We start from the raw sequence: 16,583 nt of genomic DNA, 5'->3' as shown, positions 1-16,583 counted from the left end.
TAAAATTATTTCTGAAATACTGGATGTTTACAAATAGTAATCAATAAATATTATTTCTGTGCTACTTAACATACGGCTTTACTTTCACCATGAGACCAGTATTGTAACTCAACCGGTAAGAGTATTTACGCATTTACTGGTTGCAGGAAGCATGCGGTACACGCCATCGGTAAACACCGCCCAAAGTCGGTCGGTCGAGATAGAAGGCAGCTAGTGAATGACAAGTTGTTCATTCACCCGTTTACGATGCAAATTATATCGACTGTGCCGCTGATAAATGCGAAACCGATTCGCAAGTTTATCGGTCGTACGAGAAGTTTTTAGACCTTGTGCAAAATGTGTTCCATTCTCAGAGAAAAAGCACCACGATTTGATACGGCTACCTCTCACGAAAGACGTTCAATTATCGGTTTCCTCAATAATTCTCCGTTGTAACTCTTACCTGGAGTGGCGTTAAAGGGGTTGTTGAACTAAAAATTGAAGGTACTGTCGGCTGATAGATATTCGGGCGTCTCACGAACAATTCAGCTCCCTTGTATCTTGCGCTGAACCTGGGAGGCTGCCCACTGGGAGTGACCCGGATGGCTGAATTCTATAATCGTTGTCATAAAGTTATTAATTATTGCCTGGGTCAGAAAATAGAAATGAGTATAAAGGTTGGGAAATTATGCTTACCCCACTGCTAGTCGTATTCCTGTAAGCTCCAGCAAAAATAGGAGACTTAATACCCAGGCTTGACAGAAGAGGTGCCACGGTACTCCTTAGTTGTTCGAGGAGTGTTTTATTTCTGTTCATCAATAACAAAGCTCGCGTTGGGCTGAAGACGTTGCTGGAACCGTTGTCGGCCCCGGTCTCCCCGTTACTACTACCAACAATCCCAGCGTTCGAGAAGGATGTAGATTCGTTGTTACGGCTGGAATTTGAAGCAATCTGCACGTTGAAGGTTTTATTCGTATTTGTTTTTGGCAAGGTGGAGTCAGATTTGAACGTGGCATGGAACTTGGGGGTTTTGGGTGTTATTGCGATGCTGGCAGATTCCGCAGGGGGTGAAGGTGGTTCCGAATGCCTGCGGTAAGTGGCAGTCCTTGGGCGGAACTCGCGCCTTACAGTAAGCGAGGGTTCCGATGCTTTAGATGCTGTTGGGAGCAACTCGATCTTTTGGAAGGTCTTGGATTCCGACTTGCGCCTTGTGTATCGAGCAAAGGGCTTCAAGGTTGTGTTCGGATCTGACTCTGAGCCGTTTGGAAGCACGGATGAAATTTGATTCAGTCTCTTGCCCGCTGGATGCATTTCTGACGTAGATAAATTCTTTTCAACCGGAGGAAGTACGGTAACTCCATTCTTGTTTTCGTTGCGCGAAATTCTTCCTGCTCTATTGTATTTTGATATGATTTTTCTTTCAGAACCGATTGACGATGGAGCTGCGGTGAAATCACTGACTTTGCTAGCATTCTCATCAGTTAGGACACTTCTGCGTTTGGCAAAGCTTGGGCGTTGTGTCATCCGTCTGATACCATCCAAAATTACGTTTTTTTTTTCAAAACCATCACCGGTGGTGGAAGTCTTTAAATTATCTTTGATAGGCATCGAGTGATCAGCTTTTTTGATCCTTTCAAGACTCACGCTGCCATTAGACAACTTCTTGGTTTTGCTTTCTTCAGATTCCTCAGTCTTTGATTCAATGCTTGTTTCCGATTTTCGGCGTTTTCCAAGCCCAGATTTTCGCGTTGGCCGATACGTCGTGAAAGAAGATACGGTGGTCTGTTCAACTTCGAGTACATTTTGACCAGAATTTGCGGTTGGATTTACCAGCTTCTTGGCCATTTCTAGTTTGAGTTGTGCAGCCGTTGAGAACAACATCGGCGATGGTTTCCTCGAGTTATAGCTCTGTAAACGCAATATCAATTTCAATTGACAAACTTGATATTATGATCGGCATTTGAAAATGCATGACAAAACGAAAGGTTATTGGATAAAGGGCTGTTCTTATGCGTTCACTCTGTTTCTGCATCTATTGGATTCCCACTGAGTAATAACTATTAATACTCGGGTTGCGATTTTGTTACGATTATTATATGCGCGTTTCACAACTTGAATTTACATGCTAATATTTATCATCGGATCAAAGCGACGCTTCCTTCTAAATCCTGCACCTCGTCCTGACCGAAGCAAATTCATCTTATAATAATACATGATATACATGTATATGTATATATATTAGCAAATCGATTCACTCTCACTCTGTAAATCAGATTACGGTGACGTGTATGGGCATAGACATTAAAAATTCCCCCGAAAAGTGCCATGTTATTTATTGCTTCACGTGGATTCAGCTCGCGTCTTCCTGCTGCCGCACACTTTCTCCGATGAGTTGAAAAATAAAAGCAAAGTAATACACGCCCGTGCGACGTACGATACAACGTTTTTATTCTGTTTCCTTATTTATTTTTGTTTTACTTATTCTGTATTGTTGTTTAAAAACACTCGTAGCATTCTCCTGACTTTTGTCTTCACGGTGGGAAAAACGTACAGCATTCGTAGAAATCTCTAGGAGTACTTAAGTGAAAACTTTGGAATTTCAATCTTTTATTGCTTCATCTGCACCGCAAATAGATAACAACGAGTCAAACGCGAAGCCGGAATTGATCCACACATGTGTCTGAAGTACATGTACATAACAGGAATTGAAATAATCGCGGTGGTGAGGTGACTTTACGCAATCAGGTTTGCAAGCCTTGACTAGTTTGCAGGCAAATGAGAATTTAGGTTTTTCACAGAGTTAAATACCTGTTTAGATTCGCTCAACTCGTCGACAACTACGTAACACTCTGAACTATCATGCGATCGTCGACGATCACTTTTCCTGTAAGGAAAAGTGAACGACCGACAATTCCCTTGATTACAGATTCTCTATGTATAATTAAATATTCTCCCAGCAGCGTTCACAAAATTTCTCTTTTCTGTTTATCGTGATTTATCCATGATCAGAGTCATGCTTAAACGCGAAATTAAGGAAGTAAAACATTGAACTAGTAAATCAAACCATATTACAGTAATCACACGTGCGCACCTCACAGCTCGTAAACTGAAAATGAATCACATAGAAATGTAGGATTGGTTAACTTAACGCTGGACGTATACAATAATTGCCTAACACCTCAGAAACTGCAAATCATTTTGGCACTAATTTTAATTAAGTCATTACTTCAGTAACCGTAAAGTGATTGTGCATGCAATTATAAATAATCACGACCTGTAACTAGGCATTGAGACTAAAAATATGTGAAGTAGTAAAAAAAAGTTCGTATCCTTATAAGAATCGGATAGACTGTCGGATTTTCTATTTTGCTGGGAAAGAATTTCGTGCGATACCGACGTTTCAGGGATATATCGTTAAATTCCACGGTGCTAATTTCACCTAGTTTCACCTAGGCTCCAAGACAAAACAGCCAAAGAGCCGGCATTGCAGATGATACCTACTAATTGTAATGCTAGTATGCCGATTCCCCGGGAACACGGGCCATCCTGCCGTCAGATGACAAGGGTGATATACGCAGACGCACAATTATACCTATGTGGCATAAAAGGCCAGACGACTCGGTAGTGTGATGAAAGTAGATCTCTTAATCATGGCGAGGAACTTTCGAAAATTGGATTGCACGAGAGTTTGGCCAGAATGTGGGATTGTTATTAAATTGATAATATCGGGTAAACGGGTAGGTGCGACAGCAATTTCATAAATTTTTGCCAGTGGATTGCATACGATAGATGCCAATTTTATACATTTGTACCTTCGAGATGCTGAAATCTAATCATTTTAAATTGAATACACTTTGTTGTGGAGACAACTAACAGATTGATCCATTTATAAATCGTTACCTACCACTGTATGTAGCTGCAGTAAGAATTTGTTTGTTTAACAACCAGAAAATTGAGCAAAAAATGCGGAAGATGTTCTGGACCCGGAACTGTTAGATTCGCACGATTTACCCGCAAAAAAATGATTTCATACGATCAGAAAAATTCATATGAAATTATGTCTCGAAAATGACGTGACGAAATTGTATAAAATTATATGAATATAATTTTACATGATTTTGTATGGTTTTATGTAAATTTAAATAAATGTGAACAATTTTATCCAACGTCATAAAATTTTATAGAATAATACAATACTTCGAAGTAATGTAATTTTGATATAATTTTATATGATTCCATAAATTTGAACAAAATAATATGACATTATATAAGAATATATAAAATTATACAAAATGATATAAAATTATATGCGTATAATGTTATATAATCTTATCGGGTTAAATTCGAGATATAATTTCATATAAATTTATCTGACAATCTGATAAAAACACTTTTCCCGAGTGATCAGTTTGCAAGTTCCAACAAACTCTATAACGAATAACTGATTGATTTCGTTCACTTTCCGCTATAGACTGGACGACCTACACGTTCAAAATTGAGCTCTGTTCAAAAATTTCGTTTGTTGTGTTTTTATTCAATTTTATTAACCAAGATGAATGCTTGGGAGTTTCGTATCGCAGTTATTAAAAATAACATTATTAATTTCACATTCGTTTTCATTCTACCTGTTTTTAAGTTGACTTCTTGACTTGACTTCTTCGTGTTTTCTTCAAATTTGAAATATTCCATGTTATTACCAGGTAATTCCGTTTAATTATATCAGCACAATTTGCCTTGCTAATCTCATAAGCCCTGTGCATATTAATTATAATTAACTCACTTGTGTTACATATTATTCTTTTCGTGACAGATATTCTGTAAATATATCGTTCTGAGGAGGGTCCCCATCCGGGCCGAAACATAAATAAATGTTTTACTGTTGTCACCGACCTTCATATCCAAGGAAAAATATTTACTTTAAACTCTATAACGTCGGAGGTCAAAATATTTTAATATATACTTAATTACGCAATCCATCGATTTATGGGTAATAATCATCTTCAATTTATTGGACGTAGGTCAAGATCAGGCGAAAGTATAATTGTCGATAAAAAACTCACTTTATTTCTGAGTCTGGGTGTGAACTTCGGGGGTGCGGGTGTCTTGGATTCTGAATTTTTCTGGAAAAATAATGTAACATTGCAATTTGAAGTTGTCCAGATGTTGCGAATAAGACCGAAGCGATGAATTATAATCAAATTCTTATACCTAAATTCGCGCTTTAATTCCTCATAAAAAACCGCTGCGATTTCATGACATTTGCAACATAAATAATAGCTTCGGCAAATTGCTGGTTAACAATAAGACCTCCCGGTTATTATGCTGCAGAATTGTAGAACGCGGTAGATTGTACTTCTGAAGCTACTTTGAATTGAATGGTAATTGACTACGTGTTGGTCACGGTATTGGTATGTCTATTATTAGGCTCTTGCAACCATGTCTCCTTTTAACTTTACATCATTACTCCGCTTATTAGCCACTATCACTTGGCTACTGCCGGTTTCCAAGTAATGACACTGCCTTGCAGCTAAAATTTTACGACAAATAAAAAGGGGGTGAAGGGGGTATTTGCAAGAAAGAAACTTCAAATATATTTTTACGTACGCTATTACGGAATACTATAAGATTGCCATCTCACCAATTCGGCTAACCGAGCTTTGAATTCTGGTGGATAATTGTCCTCCTCTATCGATTCTACGACTGGTTTTTCACTAGCGCTGACCTCCAACTTTCGATTGGGCTTTCCCGCTCCCCGTCTTTTTCCTGGTTCGTTCAACGTTTCATGTGTTTTTATACTCGAAGCTGTACTCAGCTCCTCCTTTTCGTCTTTCGGCTTAATGTTCAGTTTCTTCATGCCTCGTCGTTTTGGAATAATTGTCGGCGATAATATCCTTGATATTATCAAGCTGTTTTCAATGCCGTCAACTGTCTTTCCGACTGTTTCCACCACTTCATTATACGCCTGAACATTCACTGGAGGGATTTCGCTGCTACTGATCGGTGCAATCGTCGATTTTACCCTTTTGACGTCATTGGTAACTCTTCGTCTCTGACCGGGAGCGTTGTTTTTCTTTACTGAAGCTGCTCTACTTCTTCCTCTTGGAACGGTATGGAGATTGTTTTCGATATCAGTTTCCACTGTGGTTAACGGCTTTCTGTTTCTCGACGAGCGGTTGTCGCGAGGTTCTTCTTCCCTCTGAAGTAGCCTCGTCTCGGGCCTCTTTCGGATTCTACTTCGGGGATTTTTAGCCTCTGATCTTACTTCAGATGGTTTCGTCGTCGATTCAAGTTTCTCGAAAACCGCTGCCACTGCAGTTGTAGCTGCAGATTCTGTCTCTGTTTCCACCGGTTCCGTGGTTTCAAGCTCAACAGGTTTTCCTACAGCCAGCGGCTGGAGTGTCGCTATTTCCGCCACTGGAGTAAATATCTCGATCTTAGGTTTATCGTCTTGCACCTGATCATTTCTGAATAAAGCTCCTTCGCCAAAACGCGCACTCGACCCTTCGATATCTTTGTTCATTTGGTTGCTTGAACTCTCAGATACGGCATCGAAAATTCTTGTTTGTTTTCCAGGATCTGCGATTCTGAAGGTAAGAGGTTCCGTGTTAAATTTTCGAGATACAAAGAAATCATCAGTTTTTTCGGGTTGTTCGGACTTTCTGCCTCTGCCCCGTCCTCCTCTCGACTTGAGTCGTTCATCTCCTGTCTCCATCAAGTGCTGAGGAGCTTGAGAATTTGATTCCAATCGACTCCTGGACCGAAAAGCAACACCCCGGATCGAACCGTCATTTGATGCCCCGTTCGAATCGGGCGACTTGGTGCGTCCCCCTCTGGTGATGAGTCGCGACGCGCGCGTTGTCGTCTCAAAAATACCTCCACTAGTGGAACTTTGTTGAGATCGGCCACTACCCCTTCTCGAATGCGGTGACGATGTTGTTGAAGGCTCGGTAGTACTGGTAGAAACTGTGGTGTCCACAGAGCTCAGTGACGGAACCATCGTTTTGTCGACGTTCAGGGGGATGGCAACTCGAACGCTTTCTGTGTTGGCGGGAGTTTCAGATGCCACAGTGGTGTCGTAATTTCTTGGGCTCATCCTGATAACAGATCTCCCCCTAGTTCGGATCTGCGGATCCTTCAATTTGGTGTTTGCACTACTGGATTTCGACCTTCCAAAATCATCCAACGTCTTTTCCTCCGACAGAGCTTGATTCTGTGTCTTCCTACCTGTCCTCGACCTGGAATACTCGGCGGTTCCGGAGAAAACTGAAGGGCCAGTTTTAGCCAGGATCTCATCGCCACTCAGAAGCCCAATCCTAGAACGTGAAGTCTTTCTCTCAGGTCTTTGGCTTCGCCCAGCCGATTCCCTCGGTACTTCCAGTTCAATGTCGTCAAATGATTTGTTCGTTTTCACCCTGGACCTTTTATCCGGTAGGTATCTTCTATCCCCGGTGTTCTTTCTCGTGGTCGTTTCTCCTTCTTCATTTGAGCTGGCAGTGTTTCGTCTTGCTGTATTCTTTACTTCAACATTCTGAATGGCGCTTTCTGCCGGTCTAATGCTCTCAGTGCTATATCCACTCTGTTGAATCGTTCCTGTGCGTCGCCTCGCGATGGTGGTACCCTTGGCAGCCGACGTCTCTAATCTGGCTTCCGGCGTTAGGTTCTTCCTCGATCCAGGGCCAGATTTCAGCCTTGAGGGCCGTCTTGAGGAGGGAGTTGACGAAGCATCAAGACTGACGGCCTTCGAGTTGCTCGTGCCGTCCGGGACGGCTACCTTGCTGAACCTGGCGCTACCTCTCCCACTGGTCGTCGTTGGTCTTTGTTGATCAACCTGCAATACAAGCGTCAGATGACAAAAAGTAACTCAACAGGTTTTGGACTGGTTGACAGGCAATTAAAAATTTCTGAATAATATGACCCTGAATCTATGTTAATGTCGTACTGTACCCTTACGAGCGAGAAAGCTTTCGCTTAATCTATAAGATACGCTCTTCACATGCACACATATAATGCATATGTTACAGCTATTGTAGATAGCATACGTATATCCGTTACGCCGCACTGTGGTGGGTTACGCAACTTTTTTTCGGTAGGTATTTCTTTTCTAAAACTGTTATCTGCGCGCAGTGATCGTGATCTCCACACTGGATTGCGGGCCTCATGCCCGCTTTATGTCAGCTATACATCTTTTTCCATGCATAAATACGTGCATGAGTAGACGCAATGAGATAGAGACATTAAACGAAGACAACATATTTTTAGTGACGAATTGCTCTCGCAACAGAGATTGTAATTTATCCACACTCACCATGCTGGTTCAAGTGGGGCAACCCATGTTAATCGTAGAGTTCGAAATCGAATCGCTTGCTGACTCCATCCACAATCGAATTCATACTCAATCACCGTTAGCATATGTTTATTAGCGCAGGGAGCGAATTTGAATGTGACCGTGACTAATTGGATTACTGATCGGAAGGATTCGATTCGACGTGTCAACTTACGAAAGATGGATGGGTAGCTCTCCACGTCCGGCGGTTATATAACTCATCAGCCAGTGCGGGGCAGGATGCAGCAAAATTATTATATTTTATATAACCGACGCGGATGGCCACACCACATTTTACCTGAGGTGATCCAGTTCACCGCAATCCAGCATCTCTCATGTGAATATAAGGTAGGCACTTTCGACAAGGTAATCCGGATTCGCCGGTGCCAGTTCAGCTCCGTGCGCACGCAATTCTCTTATACCCAGAGATTTTTTTATACAACAGTGAATTGGGCATTGAAGCAGAGATGCTCATATATATTCAAGTAACAAATGACGATAATAAATCATCCCGTTGACGCCAAAACCAATATTATTTTGAAGCATTAAGCAATGTCTGATCTTGGCCCGAATCAGTCGAGTACCGATATAAATTTTTGACTACCGATAACGAATCGGTACTACACGCACCTTCCAAAAATTCTGTACCTACCGAAAAAATGAGAAATTGAAACTGACGTATTGCCGAGGAAAAATTTCGTTCTCGAAACAGCGGAGATTAAAATAATTCAACGGAGCCTGGTGGTGATGTATACGCATAACATACATAACCGTGAGTATAATAGCCCGAGCTTCGAGCTGGATAACGAGCTGCGAAACCAGGTTTAATTCTGCATAAGATTCAGAACGATCCCGCTTCACTGTAAACGAAGAAATTCTATTTATACACATACTTACAATGATCATTAGCCACCAGAGCGGACTGAATTAATCTGCGCAACGACGACACTCAAAGGTCCCTTAAAACGACTGTCAGTAGCGAAAAAAAAATTACGATGAAATCTTTGTCGCTGTCGAGCAGCCTCTATTTTTTCGAGTTTTCTTTTGCTGTCGGCGAGAGAGTTTTTCCTTACAACGCTACTTGCACTACCTTTATAAATGAAAGCTTTGTTACGTATCGGTGTGCGTAATGGTCTCTCGTTCGTAGGTGCAGCGGCAGAAGCAAAAGTGGTCCACTTTAAAGCAATCTCGAATCGGACCGGTCCAAAGTAGATCGTATTAAAAAAAAAAAAACTACGAAATGAAAACCCAATACGACAAGGTGGGCTAACTGAGGCGTAGGCCACGCCTATCTGTAATAAACATCAAGTTCCCGTACAATCTCGACTCTGATCTTTATGAATATTTTGAATCTAATAAATGGTAATTAGCATTGCAATAGTTAGTGGATTATTTTCCACCAAATTAATAATCGTCGATCGCGTATCCTCGAAAATGATACATATTCAAGAAAAGAACTTGATATAATTAACCGTTAGTCACCCCACGCGTATTTTTGTGTGCAATAAATTTGTGCGATTTGGCGTTTCATAATTTATTGTGAACCGGGTCAATCAGGCAGCACCGAAATTGATTATGAAATTGTTGGAAGTTTGCGTAAAACTAATGACCACATACCGAATTCAAGCGGTGGCGGCTGACGATGACTGATCAGCGCAGTAGCACTATTTGCTCGTATAATAAGACCAGTTGCGATGAACAAATTGTTATACATTATTCTTCTCTACGGAATGCAATAAGTGAATACATGTGCGTTTAGTTTTGAGTAATAGGAGTGAATTAGTTCATTCCTATTCGACCAAATATGTGTCACCGTGATACAATCGGCAATTTACCACAGCTATATACTCCGTGCAGAACATGGCACAGTTGGAATACTTTCCAATCTTTCCAACCTAACGCAACTTACTTTAATAATGACGATAACGCAATGATAGTGGCGAACTGAATCACTCTTGTATTATTCTGTTATCGGTTCCCGTCATTGTCAGACACCTGGGTGAAACATTTTTTCCGCTTTCATCCAGGTTAAATCCATTACTTCATTCTATCATCATCCGCGGCTGATATTCACAGAAAATTCCAATTTGACTAGACGAAGAAATTCTTAAATCCATCTTCACGTAGACGAACCACAGTGGAGTTGTAGACGGTAGTCTGACTTCGATTATTCAATGATCTCGTAGCTGCCGTGGCGATTGTTAGAAATCGGGGCCCAGTTATCGGTAGGCGATCTTCAGCTGGGAGAATGATACTGCAAATCTATTAGGACCTTGTCCGTGCTAAGTAATATGATTAACAATAAGTCAATTCGATAAGCGCCGTTCAGCTGTATAACCTTTGTCGAAACCAGCTGGTGTCACTGGGTCAATTCGACGTATTATACCAGGTGCAACAAGTCTGGCAAAGTGTTCGCGTCATAGAGCGTTATATTCATTGACGTTAATGCGTTACAATCATCCATAAAAGGAATTACTGTTCGTGAAAGCGTGAATTTCTTCTATCGCAACGTGGACATGAATAATGTCTGGAAGTTGAACCTGTACAGCTCTTGGTAGTCCAACGACTTATCTCCCGTGCAATCAATCAATATTCCCTCAACACTCGCCAATTTACTTTTCGCTACAAGATTCATCGACCATATTTTTACGTTTGTCAACTCGAAAGAATGTGTAGAGACTGATGTCTCGTCGAACAACGCATGATAATTGTTCGGCTAAAATATGACTTACAAAAAATTCCTATTTCTTTTCGCAACAACGATTAGAACTAATAAAATGTAAAGTATGTTACTTCAGAATTGGAAAGATCTTGCCGAAATGCTTATGAGCAGATCTGGTTCGGCGTACACGGATACCGCAACTTGCGGGCGTAGGCAATTCTTCGCCTCGGGGAATAGGAACTTTCAAACGGTCGTGCAAAGTCGTTTAAACCTGGGCACCGATTACGCCTGCGGTTTCAATGACCACTCTAGTTGAATATAACTGACTATAATGAAAAAGTGATCAAGTTAAGAATCCAAACTTTTTGGCATTGTCTGCTTAATTTATATTCGACCCGCCGATGATATCATGATCTACTCATGGGTACATACATGTTTGTCTCCTCATTCGTCGAACTTTTTGGAAGATTTGTGAAAAATGTGTGCTACAAAACTTGTGCCATAATTGAACAAGCGGATGGGATGAAGGATGCCAAGGAAATGACCTTGGGAAATCACTCAAACGTGAGAAATGTGCTGGTAAGTCTTTGATTCTAACTTGTGACAAGCCGACGCAAACCGCGATATTTGACGTTACTTTGGCTATAGCAGTGATCCAGGTTCCTGCATGATAAAAGGCGAATGCTCCAGTTTTAACCCCCACGCAGCATGTTGTCGTAAACTCTTTACCTCTTGGTAGTATGTGTTCCGCTTACTCAGTAATAGTGAATCTATATCGTACCCACTTGCTCGATTTACGAAAGTAAAAGTTGGCGGCTGCATGACTCGCGTTGCTGCACGTCGTACACGCCCAAGCTTACCGGAATGCCTTCGAGGTCTCGAGTCACGGCTGACCAGCTACAATGAGAAGCGTTTCCCAGAATTGCCCAGTGCTTTTTGGCACTTTTACACATAATAGATGACAGAAAAGTACAAGTAGCTATCTTTTATTAAAATTTATGAAAATCTCACCAACTGAAGTGAACAATATCTGCGCTCAAGGCGTATACAAAATTATGACCTATTGGAAACCCGCTAAATCACAAGTACGAACCAACTTTTATACTTGCGGCTGTTCATTATTTCCCTGAAATCACTGAGACACCCTGTAAGTAATTGTAATATAAGTATGGACTTCGAACGAGACTGTGGACGCACCTCAAACGCATTGGAAATCGCACTTTCCATGACCTTTAGCTTTCGTCGTTGTTTTTTTTGAGACAGCTACTTGTTCATAAACGTATAATTGACCTGTCTCAATGTAGGACAACTGCGTCTTGGCTTCGATGGAAAAAAACGATCCCGCTTTTCATCGTTGCTGAATAGTTTCAAGACAGAAGGCTGAGTGCAGGAGTTTACCGCATATAAGTGCATCGACAGTTCATCTGGCACTGCAGCAGTGGTTGCATGGCAGAAAATAATGAAGCTTACACATACGTATATAAATATTTGCCGCGCATGTAAGTGAGAGGTTGAACTATCAATTCCCTCGAAGGTAGACCACTTCGCACCGACCCGGACAACTGTGTCGTTATGTTTCTGGCGATATTGCAACTATACTCTGTCAAATATTCCCCTCTCGTTTATTTCCTAGTCCACGTAAATATGTTCTTCCAGCCGACTCGACTATGCCTTTTAACGCAATTCGAAAGCACGGCTTATAGTTACAAAAATTCGGACTAACGCGATTTCGCACCAATCGAAATCTTCGTTGAGTTCAAAAGAAAGACCACCGAATCCACTGTTCTCTCCCATCTTATCTTACTTCATCTAGCCAAGATCTTTGAAGCCGATTGATAAACCGGTCGAAGCTGGTTAATAATTGCTTTTTTGCTTTTCACGAGAAGCAACACGTCGGCCAGCGTCTGAAGGACCCTCGGATGACATTAAATACATATATGATTTGCGAAAATTCGGTGTCAGGACAAACTGTGTAGTTTACCCTACAAGTGAAGGACACACCACTCACCTCCCGGAGCTGCTGATAAAATGCGTCGAGACATACGAGCCTACAGAAAAGCCTCATGTTCGCGAACGAATGGTCTCCAGTAATCAAATCGTATCAACTACCGCCAACCTGAAGGACGACCATGAGCCCAATCTGATTTAGTCATTATTTGTTACCGTACTCACTGTGTGTTCGAAACTTATCAAAAATTGTTGGCCGTATGTGCTTTCGGACGCGTATTAACATAAAGGAAAACCAATGTAAAATACAATCCAGTAAAACTAGAAGCAGCCGGGACTGTCAATTTTGCGAGGGTGAACCCCACTGTAACTTTTAATTGGGGTTATTACGTGGGGTAACTGACACGGTCGCTCTCTCTGTAAGCTATAATCGTCAGAATCCAAAACCCAAGCGGTACGTAATTCGTTGATGGATTTATGAAGACGAGGAGAGATTGCAAAATAGCTCAGGGGGATCGGTTGGAGGATTCAACGATCAATTTTAATAACTGGTTTACTGTTTCTAAACGATGTACCTTTACCAACGTTATGCTTTCGCCAAGAATTGCATGTACAGGTTTTATTACGTCAGTATATTACGGTTAACGTGTACAGAAAAATTCAATTCTGGTAGTTTCTGCAGACTGGCGGTGAGTAATACTCCGTGCCTAATTGATTTTTCGAAAATTGCGCGAGACAAATTGGCAGATGAGTTCTACGCGATTCGACATTATATTTTTCACGTTCGAGTACCATGCGCGTGAATAAATAAAAATTAATAGTTTGAAAGGCGGTTACCTATTGAAATCGATTTCTCTTCGAAATAATATGATTTTGGAACGGTAAACTCCACACATTGTTCCACGGTTATTGAATTTCGAAATTCGGATTTTTTCTCTGCCCCGACTCAACGTGCGAGCGCGTCTTCCTGTAATTCAGCTCGAAGGCCTGAGAAGAGCAAAATTAAGAATTCAACTTTCTACCAGACGTGTTAACACCGGAGGCTCGTTGAGCATCCACCTAGGTAGTCGCGTGTTCTCGCCACGGTCCTTCTCCTCTCACCTTCGCCTTCCTCTTCGTGTTTCACGCATCCCATCCGCGTCGCCTCCAGCCTTTACCGAATCCACATCGTGATCCAGACGAGATCAGAAACCCTAATTCCACTTCACCTCTGCAGCCGCATGGTGGCCCATAACTTACGTAACTTTGTGCAAGAGAGCGTGAACAGGTTACTCCTCATGTTATTCTTACTTCTCGAGTTTACTACTCGGAGATTAAGAGGTTATACTCAACCTGAAGAACTGGATTTCACGTCTTTTGACATCCAATTGTTTGATGCAATCATAATATGGGACTTGCAATTACGTTGAAGAAAAATCTGACGATGAGCTTGTTATGCCAGTTTTTTCATGCAATACCACTTATTTAGAATTTTTTTATTATTTATTCGTTTACTTTTTTTGTGCATCAGGCTATATAATGAGTTGATTTGACGTCAGTTATAGAGAACAGGTAATCTACCAACTCGGATACGACTAATTGAGTGACACATGTTACTTTCCGGGTCAGAGTTTCTCTCCGTGTATATCATAACTATACAAACTGTACATTTTACAATGCAGCTGCACAGTATTCGACAGATATGCGGTGATGAATTATAAAGTAACGTCATCGTTGAAAGTCAAATTAAACAATCGAGAAATTCGTAAAAGTGATAAAATAAAAGAGAGAGAGAGAGAGAGAGAGAGAGACACCAAAAGAAGACAGTCGAGAGAAAGCTAAACTAGACTTTGATGCAAATGTTTCATGGCATACCCGAGGAATGTTCTGCAGGAATCGTTATAGAATTGGGGAGCGGCGAGCCTTGGCGAATTAATAATGTCCAACGCCAAATCACACACCGGATGAAAGAAGTTACATTTCCGAAAACATTTCGTGGCAGAAACTTTCTGCGCGGCCCGAGATATCGAAACCGGACAAGCCGGCTGTGTGTTAACGCGTTATGATGGACAATGTTCCAATTATGTACTAATATAATGCATTTTTTTAATATGAGCGCACCTGTGTTTAAATTCTGAAGGAAGGCCGATCGTAATCTCTGCAGTTTATTAGACATCAGTTCGATATAGTCGGCTATTATAAACGTATAAAGCACAACCGTAACAAACCGCTCTAATTTTTTACCCGCAAGCATATTTTTTTCCCTCATCTATAAAGTTAATAAGCTTCAATTTTTATTTTTGTTTGTATGTAAGTGCCTTTTTCTAATTTTTTGCCTCTATGTGCTTTTGTTTTCATCTCAACAAAAACACGTACCAAAAAAGTCGCCGAATTATGAATCATGTCACTCTATCAACTTGTGTCTCCGTACCTGTTTTACATGTCTATCATAATATTCGTTGTGTGTAGGTACACAAATGTACGATTTGTTGCAATTTGATTTCGGAACATATCGAATCCATTGTTCAATACTCATATCATTTTGTACGTACGTACACGTCAATTTGTCTCACGAGCTGATCCTGACTAAACAAAATACGACTAACAATCATCGTTTAGTCTGTTGTAACGGCCTGGGATTCAAGGCCGCAAAGAAACGACAGTCTGACTGGCGACATTATTGACACGGTATCTGAGAAACGGGGTAAAAGTGATCATTTTATATGCAGCTGAATGAATTACGGTCGGGGAATGACTAGAGATTGATCGATCAAGCAGACGTGCCACCAACCAGATATCGCTTCGATTAGACTGGTGTTAGCGTGATCTTGTCGATGGATCAAGAAATTGGCAGGATAAATTATGCAGCACGGAGAAAGCCCATTCGAGTCAGTGTGATAGGTAAGGTATATACTCGTATGTGATGCGACCATAGAATACCAACAAGCCCAAGGCTGATCATTTTATCGAAAAGAAAAGCACGGATATATGGCGCTAATCCTATATAGGAAGGTAATTTATAGCGCTTCTTATAAATGTCGAGAATTCCATTAACAGTGATACTTCTTGGTATATATCCCGGGTGACATCGCGATCCAAAGCTATGATTTCGATCTGAACTCACTCGAATCTCACTGTGATTAGCGTCTACAATCCATTCCGGTAATCGTACGGCACTTGCAAAAGTTTGGAAGAAAATACCGTGTCTTGGTTTTCGTTGGTCAAGTTAAACTGCAGCATACCCTGTTAATTCCGTGAATATTATAAAATCCTATACAACAGTATGATGGATGTTTAACAGTATGGAAAAATATTAGACGGTTGGGTAAAAGGCATAAGGTATACTGCAACCTTGGACGCTGTACCCTGTTCCAAGAGTGGCCTACGCTCGGATATAATCTGGACACGCTATGGGCCAGCTATCAGGTGATCGACTTCGATCAATTTTATTGCCCGCTCCGCCATAGATAATATGACATTTTTCCAACGTTCACCGCAGCGCTTAAGGTATAGGCGACTTAATGGCCCTTCGGAAGTACCTAATGCGAATAATCAACATCATCTCTACATCATCTCGTCCGTCAAATAGAGCACGGTGGTTGTTTTATACGCATGGAAAGACTACAGGGCAGTTCGTGGGAATAATTAAAAATCATTTGACCTAGCTCGTAGTTCTACGAAATATACCGTATA

General features: G+C 41.2%; 1 protein-coding gene across 7 annotated transcripts in view; it reads right to left on the bottom strand.

The window, feature by feature from the left end:
* Positions 1-16,583, bottom strand: part of LOC107220038 (mucin-17) — a 31,863-nt gene that overhangs the window by 10,043 nt on the left and 5,237 nt on the right. For 6 of the 7 annotated variants that reach the window (XM_015658434.2, XM_046736783.1, XM_046736784.1 and 3 more), the window contains exons 3-6: positions 5,618-7,807; positions 5,040-5,099; positions 676-1,887; positions 443-592 (exon numbers count right to left, since the gene is read on the bottom strand). In XM_015658434.2, the coding sequence (XP_015513920.2) occupies positions 443-592; positions 676-1,887; positions 5,040-5,099; positions 5,618-7,807 (3,612 nt within the window). The remainder of the gene's footprint in view (positions 1-442; positions 593-675; positions 1,888-5,039; positions 5,100-5,617; positions 7,808-16,583) is intronic. The other variant, XM_046736782.1, reaches the window with a different exon arrangement.

Source organism: Neodiprion lecontei, chromosome 4 (genome assembly GCF_021901455.1).
Source record: "Neodiprion lecontei isolate iyNeoLeco1 chromosome 4, iyNeoLeco1.1, whole genome shotgun sequence".
Classification (NCBI taxonomy): domain Eukaryota; kingdom Metazoa; phylum Arthropoda; class Insecta; order Hymenoptera; family Diprionidae; genus Neodiprion; species Neodiprion lecontei.
Note: the sequence above shows the minus strand (reverse complement) of the source record. Positions and strands in the feature narration are given on the sequence as shown.